The sequence below is a fragment of the Somniosus microcephalus genome, chromosome 21, assembly GCF_052327205.1.
Source record: "Somniosus microcephalus isolate GS21.2 chromosome 21, FLI_Smic_1.0, whole genome shotgun sequence".
Lineage (NCBI taxonomy): Eukaryota > Metazoa > Chordata > Chondrichthyes > Squaliformes > Somniosidae > Somniosus > Somniosus microcephalus.
Window position 1 is genome coordinate 54,499,171 of NC_141007.1, and position 21,208 is coordinate 54,520,378.

At 44.8% G+C, this 21,208-nt stretch overlaps 1 protein-coding gene across 1 annotated transcript in view; it reads left to right on the top strand.

Annotated features, from left to right (window-relative positions):
• bahcc1b (BAH domain and coiled-coil containing 1b) overlaps positions 1 to 21,208 on the top strand; it is a 236,035-nt gene that overhangs the window by 161,789 nt on the left and 53,038 nt on the right. The window contains exons 15-19 of the mRNA XM_085963645.1: positions 7,350 to 7,485; positions 10,844 to 11,114; positions 12,690 to 12,935; positions 15,159 to 15,365; positions 17,272 to 17,630. Coding sequence (XP_085819771.1) covers positions 7,350 to 7,485; positions 10,844 to 11,114; positions 12,690 to 12,935; positions 15,159 to 15,365; positions 17,272 to 17,630 — 1,219 coding nt within the window. The remainder of the gene's footprint in view (positions 1 to 7,349; positions 7,486 to 10,843; positions 11,115 to 12,689; positions 12,936 to 15,158; positions 15,366 to 17,271; positions 17,631 to 21,208) is intronic.

A 21,208-nucleotide genomic window follows, 5' to 3' on the forward strand; every position in this document is an offset into this window, starting at 1 on the left:
GGATGTTGCACTGACCTCTAACAATCTTATAAATTCAAATGAACTGATTATCATCTCTAGCTCGGGTTGATCTAGAAGTGACTCTCATGCTGCACACTCTGTCATCGAAAGATGCTAAGTACACAACCCGCGGAGTTACTTGTAAGATTTTGTTTCCGTATTGGTTACCTGTAAGCACCTGTGACGATCTGACTAATGCTTGGGTAAGTCAACTGTAGGTTCCATTAGAGCAGAGTTTATGGGCTGTCTTTGCTAATGATCCACCAACTTATAAAGTCCATGTTCTACACATAGCAGATCAGAATTGTGTAATTATTTCTTGCATTGTAAAATATGTTTAGATTGAATTTGGCCTGAAACATTTTGCTCTGAAGATATGCAGAGTTCATGTAGGTTTCTGAAGATTCACTGAGTGTACAATGAATTCAGTGCCATTCATTTTAATATTTAAGGTACTAATCGCAACAGTACCTGTGCTAAATGAACTTAAAATCATATAATAATGAATAAGAAAGCTACAATAAATAATGATGTGAAGCTTAAGGAAGTAAGTAATTGGTCAAATTGAGAAATTACGAATACCTTGATTACCATCTTGCTGTAGAAACTGATTTTAACAATGTCTATCCTATACAAATGACATTTGGGATGATGGTAGCTTATAAAAGTAATGTGGGGTTAAATATGAATCAGTTTCCACATTAGGAGTGTAAAAAAAAAAGAAAACATTAGCATTGGAAGACAGCCACCATACTCAACATCAATACTCCTTTTAGAAGGTTTAGAAATAATTTAGATTGTTTTTTTTTCCTGTATCAGCTTGTTGACATTTTGCCCTCAAGGAGTGAATGCTGTTGACCTACCAAAAGAACTAGTTGAAAGGAGTTACTAAACTGGACTATATGAGAAAATCAAAGGTATAGCAGTAGATAATTTATTAGTCCATGGTGTACTCGTGATCTTAGCATTCCATTTATGCATTGATTCAGCTTCTGGCCTTGATTGGTAGCACTCACATCTGTGGGTCAGAGGATATAGGTTCAAGCCCCACTATAGATTTGAGCATATATTCTAGGCTGCAGTACTGAGGAAGTGTTGCACTGTTGGAGGTGTTTTTATTTGGAAGAGATGTTGACCCAAGGCCCTGTCGACTTGCTCAGGTAAACTTAAAGATGCCATACACTAATTGAAGGAAGAACAGGGAATTCTGCTGGTGCCATGGCCAGATTATTTGGTCATTCATTTCTTTGCTTTTTGTGGCCTTGCTGTGTACAAATTGGCTGCTGGGCACAGGCTATTCGCCAAAGCTTCAGCAGTTACTATGAGCAGCTATGGCTGTAACATAGATTTCACATTGGTCTGGTGACAATGCATCTTTTTTATTTCAATTTTACATATTGCTACATTTTATAATACAAATGCTGTGATAGTCCCACAAATCAGATCCCATGGTCACTTCTTGCCCAGCTGTGTGGTACAATATCACTTTTAGTTTAAGTACCTGCCACACAAGCAAAAGCTGACTGTCCTCCATGACTACTGGCATGAGTAAAGGTGGAACTGGAAAAGATAATGAATCAAGACGTTTCTATGGAGCACACAGAGGAACACAATCTGGAATATGTTCCAAAGCATTAAAATATCTTGAGGTTGAGGTGGGTTTCATAACCCAGACGAGCTTCCCCGTCTCAACCCCTCGATGTACGACTGCCTTGTAATCCACTCCAGACTGTGTTATCCCTTAAATACTGCTGTTTCTCTCTCTGTGGACTCTCTCTTTCCCATAAACAGTCTCTGAGCAGTCGCGAGTGGGGGCAGAGGGCAAGACAACTGAGCTGGACACGGTACAGCTGATGGGAGCTCATTTTCATTTGATTATTTTTATTAATATATTTAATATACATAGGCAAGAAATGCAAGAGAATATTTTACACGTGACCTGCCATATTAATGTCAACATCTGTCAACAATAGTAGTTCCACTCTTTTGCATAAGACGATTAAGAGTTCACAGTGTGTATTTGAATATCAGACTGCTGTGACTCAATCCACTCACAGCCCTGGGGGAATCACGTGACTCATCTCCTTGGTAACCAGACACATTCTGTTCCCTTTAAAAATCCCCCACCTCTGCTCCCCATTGTTTTATTAGCTTGCCTCCAGGTGGGATCTGAGCCTGGAAGGGCACATGACACGTGTTGCCAATGCAGAAAATTTGTCAAAACACTTCTCTTTACGCACTCTGGACAGGTGTCTTAAGTTTGTGAACTTCTAAAAAAAATTTAATTAATGTTTGTAACTGTAAATTGTCCTGCATGTTAAATGCAATCACTAAGTAGCCTTATTTACCTGATAATAATCTGACAGCCAGTTATACCTGTTCAGCCTTGTACTCAACAGAGAGCGGCCGCTTGTTTACAAACCATTTACAAAAGGTTTCAAGCACAAATCAGTCCTAAATCGTTCATTAAAAGAGATTTTCATCAGGGTACAGATCCACGCTGAGTACATTAAAATGCACTAACTCGTGATTTACAGCTGCACATCAAGTTAATGCATCTTTAACAATCTCAAGTCTAACAGACAGACATCATGTAAACATTCTATGTACACTTTTTTTTGCCCAGCAAGATTTTACTGGCCAGGTTAACATGAAGTGAAAAATCTATAGATCTGTCTGCCGCAGATGTAAATAAGTTGATCCACTACAGATGGAGTGTAGAAAGTTCACATATCTTTATGCTGATCTGTTTAAAGGACATGCACGTCAGTCAGCTATACTGACTGAGCAAGTCATCCCAATCAGCAGTGAAAACAGGGCGCCTAGAAATAAAATTGTTATATTTCATTGCAGGTAAATTAGGTTGTTGTTATAGGCAACCTGTAGGTAAACTGTAAAACAGTGACTTCATTCTTTGGGGAGGGGTAAGGAAGGTAATTTATCTTCCCTTTTTCTATTCTCTAAGTCGCCTCATGCTCCAACCAAAGAGTATGCCTCCCGCAAGGCAGGTACACAGATATGGACCAGGGTAATTCCCCTCCTCCAATTTTGCACCACTCCCTGTGAGGGCACATCTGGCCTCCACGTAGCACTTTAATGTGGTGGTGGCGGCGCTGAGATTAAGAATTCATCCTGTGGGGAATCCTAAACACGAACCCACATATTACTCAGCGTCACAAATCCCAGTGCACAGTGACATCAAGCGTACAGCACCATCACTCCACCCAGCCATATCCCGACGGGTGGCTTTTCAAACAGGTAATCTGGGAGTTAGAGTAACTGAAAGACAAGAATTTCAGCTGGTTTGTAATGAACTTAACTTTCCGACACACTGTTGGGTGTGGGTCTGCTCTTCAAGAGAGTATACTGAAAAATTGAATGAGCCTGTCTCGACTCCCATCTTTAGCAAAGCATTTATCTTACCATGCCCCTCCCTGATCCAAGTGTAATCTTTAATCATTTGTTTTCAGTATTCTGGCATCTGCTGAAGTGAATCTAGGGCCCACAATCTTAAGCAATTAAATATCTGATTTCATTTGGTAGTGACACCGTGATAACATCTCCATTTGACTGTTGGCACAGCTTTGCTTTATGTAATCCAAAAGCATGGAGTGTGATGCCAAATAATGAAAGTTAAGATCATTTGCAGCTATATACTGTAGAAGCCATAAGCAATGTGAACAGAAGATGAACGCTGTTAGTTGTACAGTAATCTGAAAGGTTTACTGACCATTTTGTACACATGCCAGTAACCTGAAATAAGGAGCATCCCTATTCTTGTCAAATGGCTGGATTGTCATTTCTTAAGGTTTCCAAACAAGATCTGAAGAGGCAGAATTAGTGAAATCATGTCATTTTAATTTCTGGACTGAAAAAAATTGAAGTTTCTAAAATATTGATTGCATGTGTGAAGCCTCATGGCAACCGTTCCACTGTAGCAAGAACGTTCCCGTCAGCTACTAATGGCAGACATGGAAATTGAGTTTTTGGAGCAGATTCTGGTTGTCCCAGAATTGAGCCTCTTCAAAAGGGCGATGATATCACTTTAATGTAAAACAAAATTCACGGTTGTTTCAGCATGTTATAAGAAATGTTGTAGCTGTTGGTTTTAGTGCAGTAAAAGCAGTGAAATTGATGAAAACTGTGAGGAAGAGCTGAAATCCCTTTAAATTTAATCTACGCCATATATTTGTACACCTGGCTAGTGGGATCCACATTCAAATCCACAGGATTTTTGCCCAAGCCATTTCTGGACAGTCTGCTCCATTTAAGCACGGAGTGCAGCTTTTCACTTGTGAGTAATGTTTTTTGAGTCCATAAAACACTTAGACAACTGATAACTGGTCCCCATTCTCACTGCTGCACAAATCAGTTAACAATCCATCTAATTAGGTCAACTCAACATCCCATTACTCATGGCATAGACCAGATAGCCAATATAAATGATGTGCATCTCCAGTTTATAATTGCCATATTGTAAATATAACACAGAAATTTGAAATAAATTAGGGTTTATTCTACAGCATCATTTGTGCATGGTTCAGATAAGAGTCTGAAGTTGAGCAGTTAGCAATACGCCTTGGAGGATGGCACAGTTTAGAGCTGTTTATTTTCAAAGAGTGAGACTGGAAAGAAACTATTCTTAAACGAAATTGTCACTCAGAATAAATAAAACTTGACAAGATACAAGGGTTACGCTGCAGCTTCTTGCCCCTTAAACTTTCTATTTTTGTTGTGCTAACCGTATGCAGTTTATTCCGTAGCGTTAGTGCTCCCGTAGTTGAACAGGGGTCTCTTTCCCTCCGCCACCACCCCCCCCCCCACCCCCGATATATGCATGAGCAACTTAGGACATTGGTGACACTTGGCTCCGAGGTCAGGAAAGGGCAGCAGGTCTTAAGGTCAGCGCAAAAGCAGTCATGTGAGATTTGCTAACAGAACCAATGCTGACTCTGCAATTTTATCCCAGGATCATGACCTAGTTCGTTCAGAATCAGATTACAGGCCGCTCATGCACTAAATTAAATAAATAAAAGTTAAAATTGTAGAGACAGTTTCTCTTTTGTTGGTCTGAGCTGGGATTTAATTAAGCAATAATTTGCCCTAAAGAGTAGTAGGTTACGTCTGATTGAGCGAAGGGCTCAGAAAATTGAACCTCCAGTCAAGGAGAGAGTTTACCAGTTCTGTTGATAACGCAACTGCGAGTTTAAAATAACGGAGCATATTGTTATTTAACCGTCCTTTGCAGCATATTCGATCCTTTCCACGCCATATAATTATGAACTCCGATGTTACCCCTGCACTTGAAAAACTGCCACTTACAAAACTGCTTCCATTGACTGGAGGAGGTGAGCCGCTTCTGATCCAGCTCAGTACCTGTATATATTTGATCTATTTCTCAAATGTCTGCGCAGTGTAATTACCACAGTTACGATGCTATGGGTGGTACCTGCTTATGGGGCTGGCAGCCCAAGTTATACTGACTACTCTAAACCATCCTCTGGTCACGGAAAATGAAGCACAGAGCTCCATTACCCAGCATCCAAATGCCAATTACATTTTGCTACTAAACAGCAGCAACTTAGTTGGCTGTTTGTTACCAACAAGAAGATTAACAATTTTTGACAGCGTTTTAAAGCTCACTTGATACCGGATTTGTAGCAGACTTACATTCTTAGGGTGGTCTCACACTCTCTGCCTAACTTTGATTGGAGCTATACTGTACACATCGCATCGCCACAAAGCCAACGCAGTTGTGCATCAGCACAAAACATGTGGTAGAATTGTCTTTACAACCCCTTCCGAAAGCATTAAATACTTTTTTTTTGAAAAGACAAGCTAAATTTATATATGATATTTAAAGCTATCGCCTGAAATAGGAGCTCCTTGTTCACTGTTAACTGAATTAGGAAAACAAAAACTTTTATTTATATGATTTACCTGGAACCAATGGACATTTTTGGAGCACAGGAGGATCTGCATTCCGTAGGCCTGCAGGGTAAAGCAAGAGCCTGTAAACAAGGGATTTAAAATGTGGGTCGTGCACAAGGCCTTTTTTTCCACAGTATTCCCAGCATAGATAGCTTTCCCCACAGCAATGATATCTGGGTGTTGTGGGGCCCAGGTGAAACGCCCACCGATTGCAGCACCTGAAGAAAGGCCATTCCCTCCCCATTACCCAATGATTTAGCTTTGCTTTACTGTTTTCTTACTCCTGTGTGATCACTGACATTTCCAATCTGTGTATTAACCTTGCTACAAAAATGCACAAAAAACAGATGCAACTGAACAGGAGTTTTAACAAAATTATGAGGCAAATAGCAAACAGATGGAAAGTTGAAACGCAACATCAAAATAACAAGAGGTCACGTTTCAGTTCCTTGACCTTACCTACCCAAATCTTGAAAAAGTCGATTTTTTTTTTTGGTGTGTTGGCTGCTATCCTATATGAGATTGTTCTGATAGATTCCAGATGAGATCATGCAGCTATGGTTTCACTGCAAAGCAACAAATCTCAGATTCCACCAGCAAAGCTGAGGATCCTTCACAGGCTGTCAGTGTGAGGAAACCGTTACCGAGGATGAACCACCAGCTCAGATTTGACTTTCCTGATTATGTACTCTGACCGCACCACCTCCGAACATAAGATTAAAATTGTTCACATTCTCCAAAAGTCCAGGCTTTACAACGGATTCACAGCAAAAATGTTAGTGCAAGTCACCATAGTTATTTCCTCTGATCTTGCAAACCTATTGTCACTTTCTGCTTCAAAGAAAACTGCAACACATGCATCAGGATGGTAATTTAATACTGCTTGGTGCATGAACTGACTCAAGAGCAGAGGTGAGTGCAAATGCTGAGCGAGCATTTTTGGCCATCATAATTAATCTGACCCTGAATTGAATATGTTCTTTCAGTGTAAAGGGGACTGAAATGTGTGGAAAGTGAAGATCTTACCATCTGTTCTGCACATTTTGCTCATTGTCTTCTAATATCCATCACCGTACTTTTGTGAACTAGAGGTTTGGGGGGTGGGGGCAGAAAAAAAATCAATGAAAAATATACCTGATTCTCGGAAAGTAGCAAATTCCTCAGAGTTAATGTCCCAGTGGTCAATTAGAAACTTAATGCTAAATGGCTCGGTGTAGAAATCTATCTATTGAACTGTTCAAAAGCAGCAGTGAATGGTCGAATGGTAATCTAGTCTAATTAGTGATTCAGAGATGACCACATCAAGCTGGGTCCTCGCTCAACAAGACCAAGCTGGCCCTGTCAGGATGTGATTGTTACAGTAATCGCCTTAGACAATGCAGTGCACTGAAGGCAGCCTTTGCTTTGTTTATTTCTAGATCCATCAGGACAGGCCTGAGCCTTCTCTGTGAGGAACTGAGGAATGAAGGGGAGCCCAAGAAGAAGAAGCAGTGTAAACTTTCTGGGAGGGAAAGCAAAGGACAGGAATATGATGGCAATAAGACGGGGTCAGAGGTCAGTAAATGTTTTTTTTATTGTGTTTTTAAAAAATGCGTGTCTAGTGTGTGGACTAGGCTCTTATGACAGCTCAGTTTATAAAGAAACTTGTGTGGATCTGAACCATACTGACCAGAAGTTCTCCTCCAGCTTCACTCCCAAGTCTGTGCTAAGTTAGCTGATCTCAGCTCGTAGCTGGTGATCGAGGTGCGGCAGTGAGGCTCCGCACCCTCCGCTAGGGAGGGAGAAATCAGCCAGCGAACCCAATCATGATCAATATCCCGTGACTCCTACTGGGAAGTCCGTGCTTGTGGACATCAGGCGAAGACTGGATTGGGCTTGGCATTGATGTTCCCCCCCCCTCCCACCAAGACGATTGTCATGTCTACCAATCGTCCCTGTCCAGGTGGATACATAATCACTTGGGCAAGATACTGGAGGGCGGACAACACCCATGGTACTTCCTACATTACGACAGTGACTACACTTCAAAAGTACTTCATTGTCTGTAAAGCGCTTTGGGACGCCCGGAGGTCATGAAAGGCGCTATATAAATGCAAGTCTTTCTTTCAAGAGTCGACGCTTTCAGGGGAAGAGGGGAGAATATTAGAGGAAAAACTATTTTACTGTAAATCCTTCTGTTGAGATTTTAAGAAAATTTACAATACCAAGACAGGGATCTCTTTTTAAAGTTAAAGCAATAAAGTTTGCTGACAAAGCTTGGTGCAGGGAGAAATTGGGTTGAGCTGCAAACGGGGCGCCAAGCTCGCCTGGGCGCCAGATTTTACGCTGCGATCGGAGCAGCAGCGATCGCCGGAAATTCAGCTTGAGCGCCCCAAGAGGGACACGGGGCGAGGCTCGAGGCGCTCCACGTCCCTCTTAGGGCGCTGAAACTGAATATCGCAGTGCAACGTGCCACAGCGCCACACGCTGTGGCACGGCGCGCTGCGGTACTGCAGGCCTTCCTCCCATTCTTAAGGGGGAGGGGCCTGCACCAGCGCGATGAGCGATCGCGAGTGCCGGCAAAAGAGCCCGGCACCGAGGAGAAGTGCCGGGCTCTCGGGACACAGCCGGCAATGCCGCGGGGGGAGAACAGGAGGCCGGGGATGGAGGTGCTGGCAGGCGGCCGCCGGAAAAAACGGCCACCCCGCACCTCCACCTTAATTTGCGCCACTGCCGCCACAGGTAGGCCCCGTGAACCGGGCGCGATTAGCGAGCGGTGCTACAGAGGCGGTCGCTGCCAAATATCGCGATCAGGGTGGTAGAGCGGCGCTGCGCACACCGATGACGTCATCGGTGGCGGCGCAGTGCAACAGGCTAACGCCGCCATTAGCGCCCCAGCTAAATATCGCGGGAGGCGTGGCCAGTGGCGCTAAAGCCACTGAGTGCCCTCTTTAGGCGCTAACTGGTGGCACAGCCCACCGAATTTCTCCCCCACGTGTTTTTAATTTTTTTTTTATTAATGAAGCTGCAGATTTAAAGACCTGATTTACCAAATATGAGCGCTGCAAGCCATACTGAGCAGAGTGCACCGGGCAGGGTTCACGGGCAGGATACACCATAGCTGTATTAAATGTAAATTGACAAAGCTTGTCGAGGCAACAACACGGTGCAGCAAGTGTGAATGCATCAAGTGGGGAAACCGGATGAAGGACGGGGGCAGAACGATGACATTTTGGGTTGTCGGATTCCATTTCAGTCTATCGGTTTAACTGAAAATAAGAGTTTTAAAAGACCAGACCCAAAATAAAAAAAGTAAAAACCTCCTGTTGTTCCTTCAGGAATATACAAGCATGAGTCGCCAAAAGATTCCCAGACTCTGCTGTACCACTTGCATCGATCCTCAACTTTACAGCTGAGGATCAATTCCAGTGTTTTATATGGTATTAAAGTCGAACTAATCGGTAAATGAATTACATGTGTCTATTTTGTCACCTTTTTTTGGAAAGTGGACACCTTGCTATCCTGTTTCCAAATACACTGGTCCCACCCCAGTGTCCAGTAATTTCATTATAATCACCGTAAGTGCCTCACAAATCTCTTCCCTAGTCTCAGTACTCAGGGATGGATGCCATCTGTCGCTGGGGATTTATTTCTTTTGAGCGCATTTAGTCTGTCTCGGGACTTCCATCTCATTTATATCAGGAAGTTATTACGAATGTATAAAATTGACGGGCGGGAAAAGTCCAGCTGGACCATCAAGCCAGATGGCCAGAGCATCATGACTAAACAGTTCTTCCCTCCACCTCTCCTCTCTTCCTCTCTCCTCTCCCCTCTCCCCCTCTCCTCTCTCTCCCCCTCTCCTCTCTCTCCCCCTCTCCTCTCTCTCCCCTCTCCTCTCTCTCCCCTCTCCTCTCTCTCCCCTCTCCTCTCTCCTCTCTCCCCCCTCCCTCCCCCCTCCCCCTCCCCCTCCCCTCTCCCCCTCCCCTCTCCCCTCTCCCCCCTCCCCTCTCCCCCCTCCCCTCTCTCCTCTCCCCCTCTCCCCTCTCCCCTCTCCCGTCTCTCCTCTCTCCCCCCTCCCTCCCCCCTCCCCCTCCCCCTCCCCCCTCCCCCCTCCCCCTCCCCCTCCCCCTCCCTCTCCCCTCTCCCGTCTCCCGTCTCCCGTCTCTCCTCTCTCTCCCCTCTCTCCTCACTCCCCTCTCCCCTTTCCTCTCCCCTCTCTCCCCTTTCCTCTCCCCCCTCCCCTCTCCTCTCTCTCCTCTCTCTCCTCTCTCTCCTCTCTCTCCCCTCTCTCCCCTCTCTCCCCTCTCTCTCCTCACTCCCCTCTCCCCCCTCTCCCCTCTACTCTCTCTCTCTCTCTCTCTCTCTCTCTCTCTCTCTCTCTCTCCCTTCCTCTCCCCTCCCCTCCCCCCATGTAATCTCCTGGGGGAGGCAAAAAAAAACAGAGATTAATTCTGCTCAGGTCATCTTTGCTTGTAGCGGGCATGTTGCTCATGCCTCCCCTTGTGGATACTTGTTCCTGACTCATGTTCCTCTTTTTTCAGTGCAGACGAGGGGAGGAATGTGCACAGGCCATTCTCATCCTGTATTCTACATATTAAAACACGTATTTTCTTTATGAAATATCTCAGATGCCTCATGGTCCATCCGGAAATGATGTCATGGGTCAGTAGCCCAGTGGAGCAATTCATTTGACAGCAGGGGTCAGGCAGCATAGATGGGGAGTATAATTTAACAGATAAATTCAACATTTCAAACTGTTCAACATTATGGTTTTAAGTAGGAGCTGGTTAGCTCTCAAAAGTACTTTTGTCAAATATGAGATAGACATTGGCGTGGCAGTAATGAAATAGTTCTCAAAATAACTGGCAATATACACCAATATAAATAAATGGCTGCATCTTTTAATCGTACATATAATATGGATTTCTTTTAGATTAAACCAAGAGCAAAAAAGGACATCCTTCAAACCAACCTCACGTCTCAGTTGGGAAAGTACAGCTCAAGGCCAAAGCAGAAGGTACTGAGTAAAGCTGCAAATAAATCGCACACGGCAGCCATCCTGAAATCTGCCAACACCAGCCCCTTCAGGGGGAAAGCATCAGTCCTGCCTGGCAAGATTCAGAAACAACTGGGAAAAGCAAAGACTTCCTCAATACCACACAGCCAAGATAGAACAAAGCATATTACAGCAACTTCGGAAACAGGTAAGTGACTGTTAGAAGATCTGGAGCTCGGTCAAGAGTTTCACAAAAGTAATGACGTACACAAGGTCGTAAAACCACATGCACTCGCAGCTTGATTTTTAAAAAAACCCCACAAAAACTGGAAATCTGAAACAGATACACTAAAGGCTAGAAATACACAGCCGGTTAGTCAGCACCGGAGAGCACAGACAAGTTAATGATACAGGAAACTTTGTGCTATCCGGCACCGACGGGACCGAGCTGTTGCCGTTCCCTCAAAACTGCCGGACACACCAGCGTTAATGTTGAAGCATACGGAGATTTTCATCTCCGTATCTGGCAACAAACGCCGTTGCTTAGCAACAGCTTCTAAACAGTCGGCCGTACCTTGGAAGTGTCTCTGTCGCTTAGCAACAGCTTCAGAGAGACTTTGCAGAGCCTGACTGTTGGGAAAAAAAAGCCACAAGAAGAATAAAAACCTAACAAAACGGCTCCTGATTTTTGCCGGTGGCTCGAGCTTGCCGGATATTTAGCCTCCGGATAACACACAGTTTCCTGTAACTAGTATAAACCTTCATCAGGACTGGAGAAATGAACAGCGTTTACTGTATATAGAAACAGAACCAAGGGAAGAGGTGAAACAAAGCACACACTTCCTCTCTTGCACATATATTTTTAAATTAAGCTAAGCTTATTGGGATAAGTTCTCTTCCTCTTCCCCCACCCACCACTATAAACACCAGAGCGTGTCGTACTTAGTACATGTGTAACAAGTAATTGTTCATCAGTGCCAATATTGTGCCCTGATTGGTACTTTTAAATTTCTCCGACCGCAGACTTTGCCCCATATCCACATGTTTGGATTAATTGTATGACTTTGAAATACTTGTTCTAGAACAAACTTTCAGGTGGCAGGAGCTTAATTTTAAATCCAGGTCATCTATACACACACGCACACACTTCTTTTTCAGATGCTGAAGAACTTAGGCTACCTGTAATTGTTCATAGGAAACATGGAAAAATGAGGCTATTTTGCGAGAATTTTCCTGTCCCACACCCCTGACATCGGCTGATAGGTTTCTTTAAGATCAGTTTCTTAAAGTGCACATTTGTAAATTATTCGGTTTAACTAGTCAATCTCCTGTGGCATTGCATATGGGGAGTCAAGTAGTCTTTAGGTGAAGCAGGGTTAGAGGGCAGGAGTAATTGGACCAGAGCATGCAGATATAATTCAGTTTATTACATCGTGCCCCTAATTTGATACATAATACTTTGATTTTGTGTTATTATTGATAGTTACATAGAAAAATTTACAAGCACTTAGAGAAGTAGAGTTGATTGGCACAAAGGAGTATCACTGCAGTACAGGCTGGGGAGAGGGAGAGAGACGCAAAACTAAGACACAACTAGTGGGAGGACTTAACTACAGTGTGACAGGATTACCTAGGCAGTTTCCATTATGAACGTGGACATAGGAATTTATATGCAAAAGCTGACACAAAAGTCTGACAAAAACGTGACAACAGGAAGTAGAGTTTTGTGGACAGGAATGATTGGAATAATAATTGAAGATGCCAACTTTGTTTTAACTTACAGCCTTGAAAATGGAATCGGGAGAAGAAGATGGTTTATCGAGTAGTAAAACTACTTTTGCAAAAAACAAAGTGGCTCAGAAGGCTAACTCTGTCATTAAAAAGAAGCCTGGTCTTCAACAGAAGAGAAGGGCTGCTGGGGTCAAAGTGCAGAAACCCATCAGTAAGAAGCAGAAGCAGGAAGTTCAGGCCACGGTGAATGAAAAGGAATGGATGTCCACAGAGAGTGATGGTTTCTCTTCAGACGCTGGTATGCAACTTCCTGGTACAATGACTCATTGAATCACTTAGAAATTACATGGAAACACGCCATGCAGCCCAACCAAATCTGTGTTAGTGCCTACCCTTTACATAAGCAGTTGTCCTAATCCCATGTGCCCACCTTGTTTGCATATTTCCTTATCCCCCCCTTCGTTCAACCACCCATGTTGATGTGGTCTCTGCTTCAGTCATTAATTCTGGTATTGCATTGCACAGCCTCACACTCCTGTGTAAAAAAATTTGCCTGCTTTCTACCCTAAATCTCATATCTAATTTTATATCTCTGTCCCCTCATTCTCTGTGAACAGTCTGTTTCTATCTACAGGAAACTTTGTGCTATCTGGCACCGACTGGACCGAGCTGCTGCCGTACACTCCAAACTGCTGTACACTCCAGAGCTAATGTTGAAACATACGGAGATTTTTATCTCCATATGAATCAACAAACCCTGTTGCTTAGCAACAGCCTCTAAACAGTCGGCAAGCATCTCTGTAGCGTCTGTAGCTGAAGCTGTTGCTTAGCTACAGACCTTGCACAGCTTGACTGTTCAAAAAAAGCCAAGAAAGGAATAAAAAACGGCTCCTGATTTTTGCCGGTGGCTCCAGCTTGCCTGACGGTTCGCCTCTGCATAACTCAAAGTTTCCTGTACGTCGGCCCCATCCCTTCATAATTGTAAACTCCTCTACCAAATCGCCCCGTAATCTCGCCTGTTCTAATGAAAACAGACCCCAAATTTTCAAGTCTTTCCTCTTATTCAAAGAAAATGTGCTTTTGAAATTTAACAAAAGGCCTGTCCCGAACAGTACCATTGCGACATCGATGGATTAATTTAGGCCCCTTGCACAGTGCCTCAGTGGCGCAACACTGATTTGTCAATACAGGTAGACTATCCTTTATCTGAAAACCTCGGGACCAGCCGTGTTTCGGTTTTCGGAAAATTTCGAATTTCGGAAGGTATTTTATAAGACTGGGAAATTTGTCGGGGGTGGGCCGGCGGGGGTCATGGTCGGCGGTGGGGGGGGTCGGGGTCGGGGGGGGTCGGCGGGAGTCGGGGTCAGCGGGGGGGTCGGCGGGAGTCGGGGTCGGCGGGGGGGTCGGCGGGAGTCGGGGTCGGCGGGGGGGTCGGCGGGAGTCGGCGTCGGCAGGGGGGTCGGCGGGGGGGTCGGCAGGGGTCCACGGGGGGGTCGGCGGGGGGTTGGCGGGGGTCGGGGTCGGCGGGGGGGGTCCGCGGGGGGTCGTCGGCGGGTGGTCGGCGGGGGTCGGGGTCGGCGGGGGGTCGTCGGCGGGGGTCGGGGGTCGTGCGCACGACTTACGCTGACCCTCTGCTCAGCGTAAGTCGTGCGCCACTCTGGTCATGTGCGCACGACTTACGCTGAACGAAAAAAACCTTCGGTTTTTAGAGGGTTTCGGTTTTCGGAAGTTCGGATAAAAGGTAGTCTACCTGTACTTAGTATAATGACATTGTTGGATGCGCATGAATTTACAATTCTTCATAAGGTGAGTTGCAGATATCAACTTGGCTCTAACAAGGGATTGCTGAAAAAAGGTGAGGAGCCTCAACACAGCGAGAGAAACTATTAGAGGGCGAGTTTATCTGGCCTCTGTCACATGCCTCTTTGTTGCTGGGGTACTTGGCAACAATGCAGAGACCTGGAAGCTGGCTGACTGGCTACTACCTTTTTGGCCAGGAAGTTAGAGTACAGGTTTCCCATCAACTGAAACCCATTATAACTGGAATGCTTGCCTTGCTTCCCAAATGGAAAATGGAGAATTTTTTTTTAGAAATAGCATATCCAAGGCAACCCAATAGCGCAAGAGACAGCACACTTACCTCTAATCCAGAGAGTTACAAGCCTGAAGCCCTGCTACATGAGGTCTGTATTAGTCAATAGGAGAACCGCTACAAAATGAGATGATCCATTTTGGAGATGGGAACAACTGACATCTTTGAATTGTGCATCTTATTGACAGTTTGCGGCATGACGTGCAAGGTTCTGAAACCTAAGATAGGCTGAAGTACAATGCAGGGCGGTGAATTTTTGCCCAGCAGTTTGTCTTCGCATTGGCCCATTGTCGGAACAAACACTGCTGTACCAAAACCCCCTTAAACGCTGTATTTGGTCCAAATGATTAAAGTATTAAGGAATAACTGAATGGCCACCTGCACAAACCTGTTGGCTAACTTGTTTATTTCCATCTTTCGCCGGTCCAGATATGAGTGAGGATGACAACAACTATAATAGTGCTGATGGCAGTGATGACATTACTGAACTGCCAATCAAAGACTCCAACCTGGGGCTCCGCGCAGAATACTCGACGACACTCGCTGCTACTGAGATTGGTCCGTCGCCTTCCTCTGTTGTGAAGCTGGAAGCCAATCAGAAAGCAAAGAAAAAAAAGGAAAGACAAGGCCTTCTGGGTAAGTAACCACAGATGCCTGATCTCGCTTGACCATTACGGGTTAGGTAACACAATTGGTGAAGACTCAAAGCAGGATGAGTAAGCACATTAAAAGGGTGCCCTTGGGTTTGACACTACATTTTTTGTCACTTACACAATCAGACATTACATATGAAGTAAATTATAATACAGCCTTCATCATAACCCCGTGCTGTAGGCACCATTGAGTATTGTGCTGGGGCAGTAGAGCTAGAAACACTGAGGTAAGTAAGATTATTCATTTCTCTCCCCTCCCCCTTTCCCAAATGTTACTTTGTATTATAAGGATGTGTTCCCTGTTTTTCTCCACCTCCCCCTGTGTATACCTCCTAAAGCTGAGGGAGAGATTACCTGCAAAATCTGGTCTCTCACTGGCCATGATATTTGGCTGCAACATTGATCTGTGCTTCTGTTGCTGTTCATGACTGGGAGAGTGGGTGAGCTGGAATAGCAATAACATAAAGTAAATTACTTTGTCTGGTAACAGTGTGATCATTCACACTTTGATTTTTATCATTTTATTTGATGGGAATATTGGGGGGCGGTTGCATTTATATCCCCTTTTCCTTTGTCTGCCTGGCCTGAAAGGGGAGGCACAGAGCCCCACTCTTGGCCCCGGCAAATACTCCTTGTAACCACTGGCATCAGGAACCACCAAGATGTATCATAGATGGCAGTCATTGCCAACCAACCCAGATCAGCACAATCACAAACTGAGTGGAGTGCACACTTTGACTTATAAAAGCTTAGCTGATGGTGAGTCTCCCCCGCAGCACGGTGGCATAGTGGTTAGCACTGTTGCCTCACAGCGCCAGGGACCCGGGTTCGAATCCGGCCTCGGGTGACTGTCTGTGTGGAGTTTGCACATTCTCCCCGTGTTTGCGTGGGTTTTCTCCGGGTGCTCCGGTTTCCTCCCACAGTCCAAAGATGTGCGGGTTAGGTTGATTGGCTATGATAAATTGACCCTTAGTGTTAGGGGGATTAAAATATGTGGGGTTACGGGGATAGGGTGGGATATGTGTTGGTGTAGGGGTTACGGGGATTGGGTGGGATATGTGTCGGTGCAGGCTCGATGGGCCGAAATGGCCTCTATCTGCACTGTGGGGTTTCTGTGATTTCTGTGAAATTGACTTTTTGCAGCCCATTCAAATAAGTATTACGTCTACCCAAGAATGAGAGCCAACTGTCAAAAACACCCATAAAAGCTCCAAACAAAAGCCTCATAAATGTACTTTGCAATAAAATCTGTTAATGGGGACCACCTGCCACATGTAACCACAACTACATATTTCTGATCCCAGTTATGATTTTATAATTAGATTTTTTTTTTAAACACACGTCCATCGGAAACTTGCATGATCAGCACGTGGCTGAGGACTGCTTCCAAATGGCTATTGCAAAGCACTCAAAGAGCGGCGGCTGCTGTTGATAAACAATGGTAGAGGGATTTAGTTTGTTCAAATCTCATTTTACTTCACAGCTGTGCAGAGGGACCACCTACAACTAAGAACTGATTCTGCAGCAGCCGTGAATGGTCAGTGTTGACTGACGTCACTGTATGAAAACAACCCCCCCCCCCCCCCGCCGCCGCCCTCCCAACCCCATGTTGCAAAACTGCTTCAGGGAAGTTCACAAAGTTGAGATAAATATCCCCAATGATCTAACTACCTCGAGTTTCTGCTGTACCGCCTTTGTAAGTGTCTGGTGATTCTCCTCGCATTTGTGCTCATGGGTGGCGGGATGGATTAAAGAGCACAGGAGACATTCCTTGTGTTTGATGAATAGGGTGGGCTGGATTCAGATGAGGGGAAAATGGGCATGGTCCTGCTGTACTTCTTGGATTGGCCAATGTGTGGATTGTAAATTCTTACTTCTTGTATTTCCAGGAACGCTTGGATTTTCCAGCGCAGATGGAGATGTGAAGATTAAAAAGCGCCCTGCCAAGCACGGCCTGGTATCTAGCAGTGCAGTGAAAAAGATTGAGAAGCTCCCAGCAATTAAGAAAAAAGGACTGAAAGCAGGAGAAAAGACTAAAAAGCTGAAGAACACCAAGGGGGGAGCAGAGGTGACAATTTGGCGCCGTTTTGAATCTGATCTGCGGCCCCTGCTGCATGGTGAGAGATTATTTCCCAGTGACTCTTCTGTACCTGCACAAATGGCATCTAGAAGTCAGGCCAAGAAGGGCCCAGCTAACAGGTGTAAAAATGTCACCAGAAAAAGCAAAGTACTGCAGGCTACTTTCAAGGTAGGTTTAGAATAAGCAATGCAGGGGCACTTCAAATCCAAACTAAATGTTCTGCATCGTTCTGTGACTTTTGTGCATTAGCAAACGTTCTGTGACTCCAGGCATTTTACTGATTAGTTGTTTCACCTTAAAGGTTTCAATAATTTTCAGTTTTATTTCAAAGCGGTACTCTCCCTTAACCAGTTCCATTATCACTACTCGGTTTTACCCTTTCCCCATACAAAATATATATCTTCAATTTTTTTTTTTTTTTAAGTCCCCTATAATATTTCCAGTTTCAGTCTCTCGACCACTTTACTGCCCTTGTTCAACCGACAGACTGGAACAGTATTAACTACAGTCACGTCTCCAGCTGCCGTCATTGTTTCTTCATGGCAGGTGACATCCTGCCACCCATGAGCACAAATGTGAGGAGAATCACCAGACACTTACAAAGGCGGTACAGCAGAAACTCGAGGTAGTTAGATCATTGGGGATATTTATCTCAACTTTGTGAACTTCCCTGAGGCGGTTTTGTATCATGGGGTTGGGAGGGCGGTGGGGGGGGGATTGTTTTCATACAGTGACGTCAGTCAACACTGACCATTCACGGCTGCTGCAGAATCAGTTCTTATTTGCAAAGCATGATGGGTTTCCTTGAGGATTGATTCTTTCCCGAGACACAGTGCTGTCACCGCACACACCTCAATCACTGACCAGCAACACTCATCCATTGAGGGAAGCCAAATCTGAATGTTAGTTAATGTGTCACTAAAAATTCAATTTAGAATTGTACTTTTTACCTCAGCCCTGTAGTCTCTCCCCTCCCCCCACTTTAAGTCCTATGTCACATGTGACAATAGCAGGACAGATTTCCCTCTGAATTTTCCCGACTCCCAACTGTTCGAGCAGCAGTCCTCAATTCTGTGTTTTGCTGCGATAGCTCAGCCATGACCGGAGGCTAGCAGTGCAGGGACTCTCTGGCATAAACCCAAGGCCTGCTACTGTGCGATACAGTGTATTACTACAGCAGTCTGCTGTGCTTATACGATTGCCAGAATCTTAAAGCTAAACTGCCTGCAATGCAACAAAAAAATGAAATACAGGAAACTTTGGTTTATCCGGAGGTTATATGTCCGGAATACTTGATCTAACGGCAAAAATCAGGAGCCGTTTTCTATAAGTTTTTTTAGTTCTGGTTGCTTTTTTTTCCCAGTCAAGCACTGCAAGGCCTGTAGCTATAGCAACAGCTTCAGCTAGAGACGCTTGCAGCTGCAGCCGAGTGTTTTGAAGCTGTTGCTAAGCAACAGGGTTTGTTGATTCATACGGAGCTTTTCAGTTCCGTATGTTTCAACATTAACGCTGGTATATCCGGCACTTTTGATGGTACGGCACCAGCTCGGTCCCGTCCGTGCCGGATATCAGAAAGTTTCCTGTAATAGCATTTTAAAAGTTTCACCAACATTTTTTTGTAAACAATTGCACGTCTGCATGCTGTAGGTATATAAGGGCTGATTTCAGCATGGGGCAGGAATTGGTGGTGCGGGGGCCGAAGCAGGCAGAGAAACCCCCTCCCCACCCCCGACCCCCAGATTTTAACTCCATTTACAAACCACGACTCTTGACACTGCCTGAAGCTGGCGGGAATGACATCACCATTGGCAGGTAGGCGGGATCAAAATTGGCGGGGAGCAGAGGGGGAGGGTCAGGCCGTTGCCCGGGAACCATGGAAACAATCCCCAGCAAGGTAAGCAATGATTGGTGGGAGGGAGGGGGGGGGCGGGGGTTGACAAATCCGCGATCGGGGAGATGGGTTGAATTCCAGGGCAGGGAAGGCCCAAGGTGTACTTGTGGCCAGGAGGAACATTCCTGCTGCTCCTGGCACACTAGGAAACTTCAAAAATAAAATCACTTACCTGGGCCACCCGTGGCCAAATCCTTGCTGCCTCCAGCTTTCACTCGCAGGTCAGAGACCGTGCGAGCCTCGGGTCAGGCCTGTGGTTAAAATAGCGTGTGTGTCCCAATGACGTCATCGCACATGGCACTGCTGTTGAAATTAGGCCACCGGTGGCCTTCCCGTGCCTGAATTTAGACAAGTAAAAATTTCTGGGGAACACAGTGCGAATCCCATCCCCTGCCATCCTGACCCCTACCCACATTGTTCCCACTGATGGGGGGGGGGGGTTAAAATCGGCCCTATAGATTTGATGTACATTAAAATATCCCTCAAATTTAAAATTCTTGCCCTTACCTTTAAATGGGCTGCTCCCCATCCCCATTTCTATAACCTACTGCAACCCCCCGGAACTCCCTGTTACTCTGACTCCAGCCACTTGGGTATTTCTTTCCCTTCACCCCCACCATTGGTGGCCATGCTTTCAGCCACCTCAGTCCCACTCTCTGGAATTCCCTCCCTAAACTACTCTGCCTTACCACCTCCCTTTCCTCCTTCAAAAGCCTCCTTAAAATTCACTTCTTTGACCAAGCTTTTGGTCCTTCCTCCATATATCTCCATTTTTAGTTCAGCGTTCATTTTTCCTCAAATCCATGTGAAATGCTTTGAGATGTTTTTCTACGTTAAAAGTGCAATATAAATGCAAGTTATTGTTGCTGTTGTGCTTGATAATAATTGTGTCCTTTGCTCCAGTCTACAGCAAGGAGGCTGGCTTCCATGTCTGTCTGTCTTGTCCGTGACTGTGGACGTATTCATTTTTGGTTGCAGTTTATTTGACGGCAAATTCTTAAAATATTTATTTGTTTAAAAGTCTCACTGCTTCGAACTGAGCACAGAGTGCTGAGGTGTAATGGTGAACTGAATCATGTGATGGCATATTTGTGGTAGACTTTACTCCGTGCGCACCAGCAACATTTTCATCTTAAAAATAAATACGTTTTAAAAACCACCTTCAAATAATTAGCAGCCAAAATTGAGCCGGCTGTCTGTATAGCAGAGGGAGAGCGAAGGCGTAGAAGTGAGATCAGATCCTCTTGCAGATAAACAAAATATGTGGCTACTATTGAGTATATTTCTAACTGCACTAACTTTAGAGGTGAAATACCTCAATATAGTGTTTCCGTGCGAGTACAAACCAGAATTTCCCATTTTGTACTTCAGCTGAGTATTTCAATGGGCAAAGTTCTGACATATGGTAATATTTTAAAGTTGTGTTCATTTTAAAACTTGCATAATTTTATGTCGCTCTGTGGCTTTAAATCACTGAATGTATGCAAAATAATTAGTGCAGATGTTAGATGACAGAAACCAGCCTGTTTCGTATACTCCAAGTAATACCGACCCTTGCCAGGAGTTTTACATTAGGAGGTTCTTCACAGACTTGTCACGGGCTTTGTAACATTTGCTCTTCATTTTGATATAATTAGTATATTTCATGGATTAGTTGTTGCACTAGTGCCGGGCCCTCACCTTACATCACTGTGGTCAAAACATTAAGTTCCAGCAATCCGTCAGAAATAGGAGTAGCTTAAAGACTTATCAGCTAGGCTTTCAAGACGGATCATACCATCATCAGAAAAACTGACTCCATCATTTGCTTCAGTAGACACACAACTTGCAATGTGGCAAACCTCCTAATCCCATT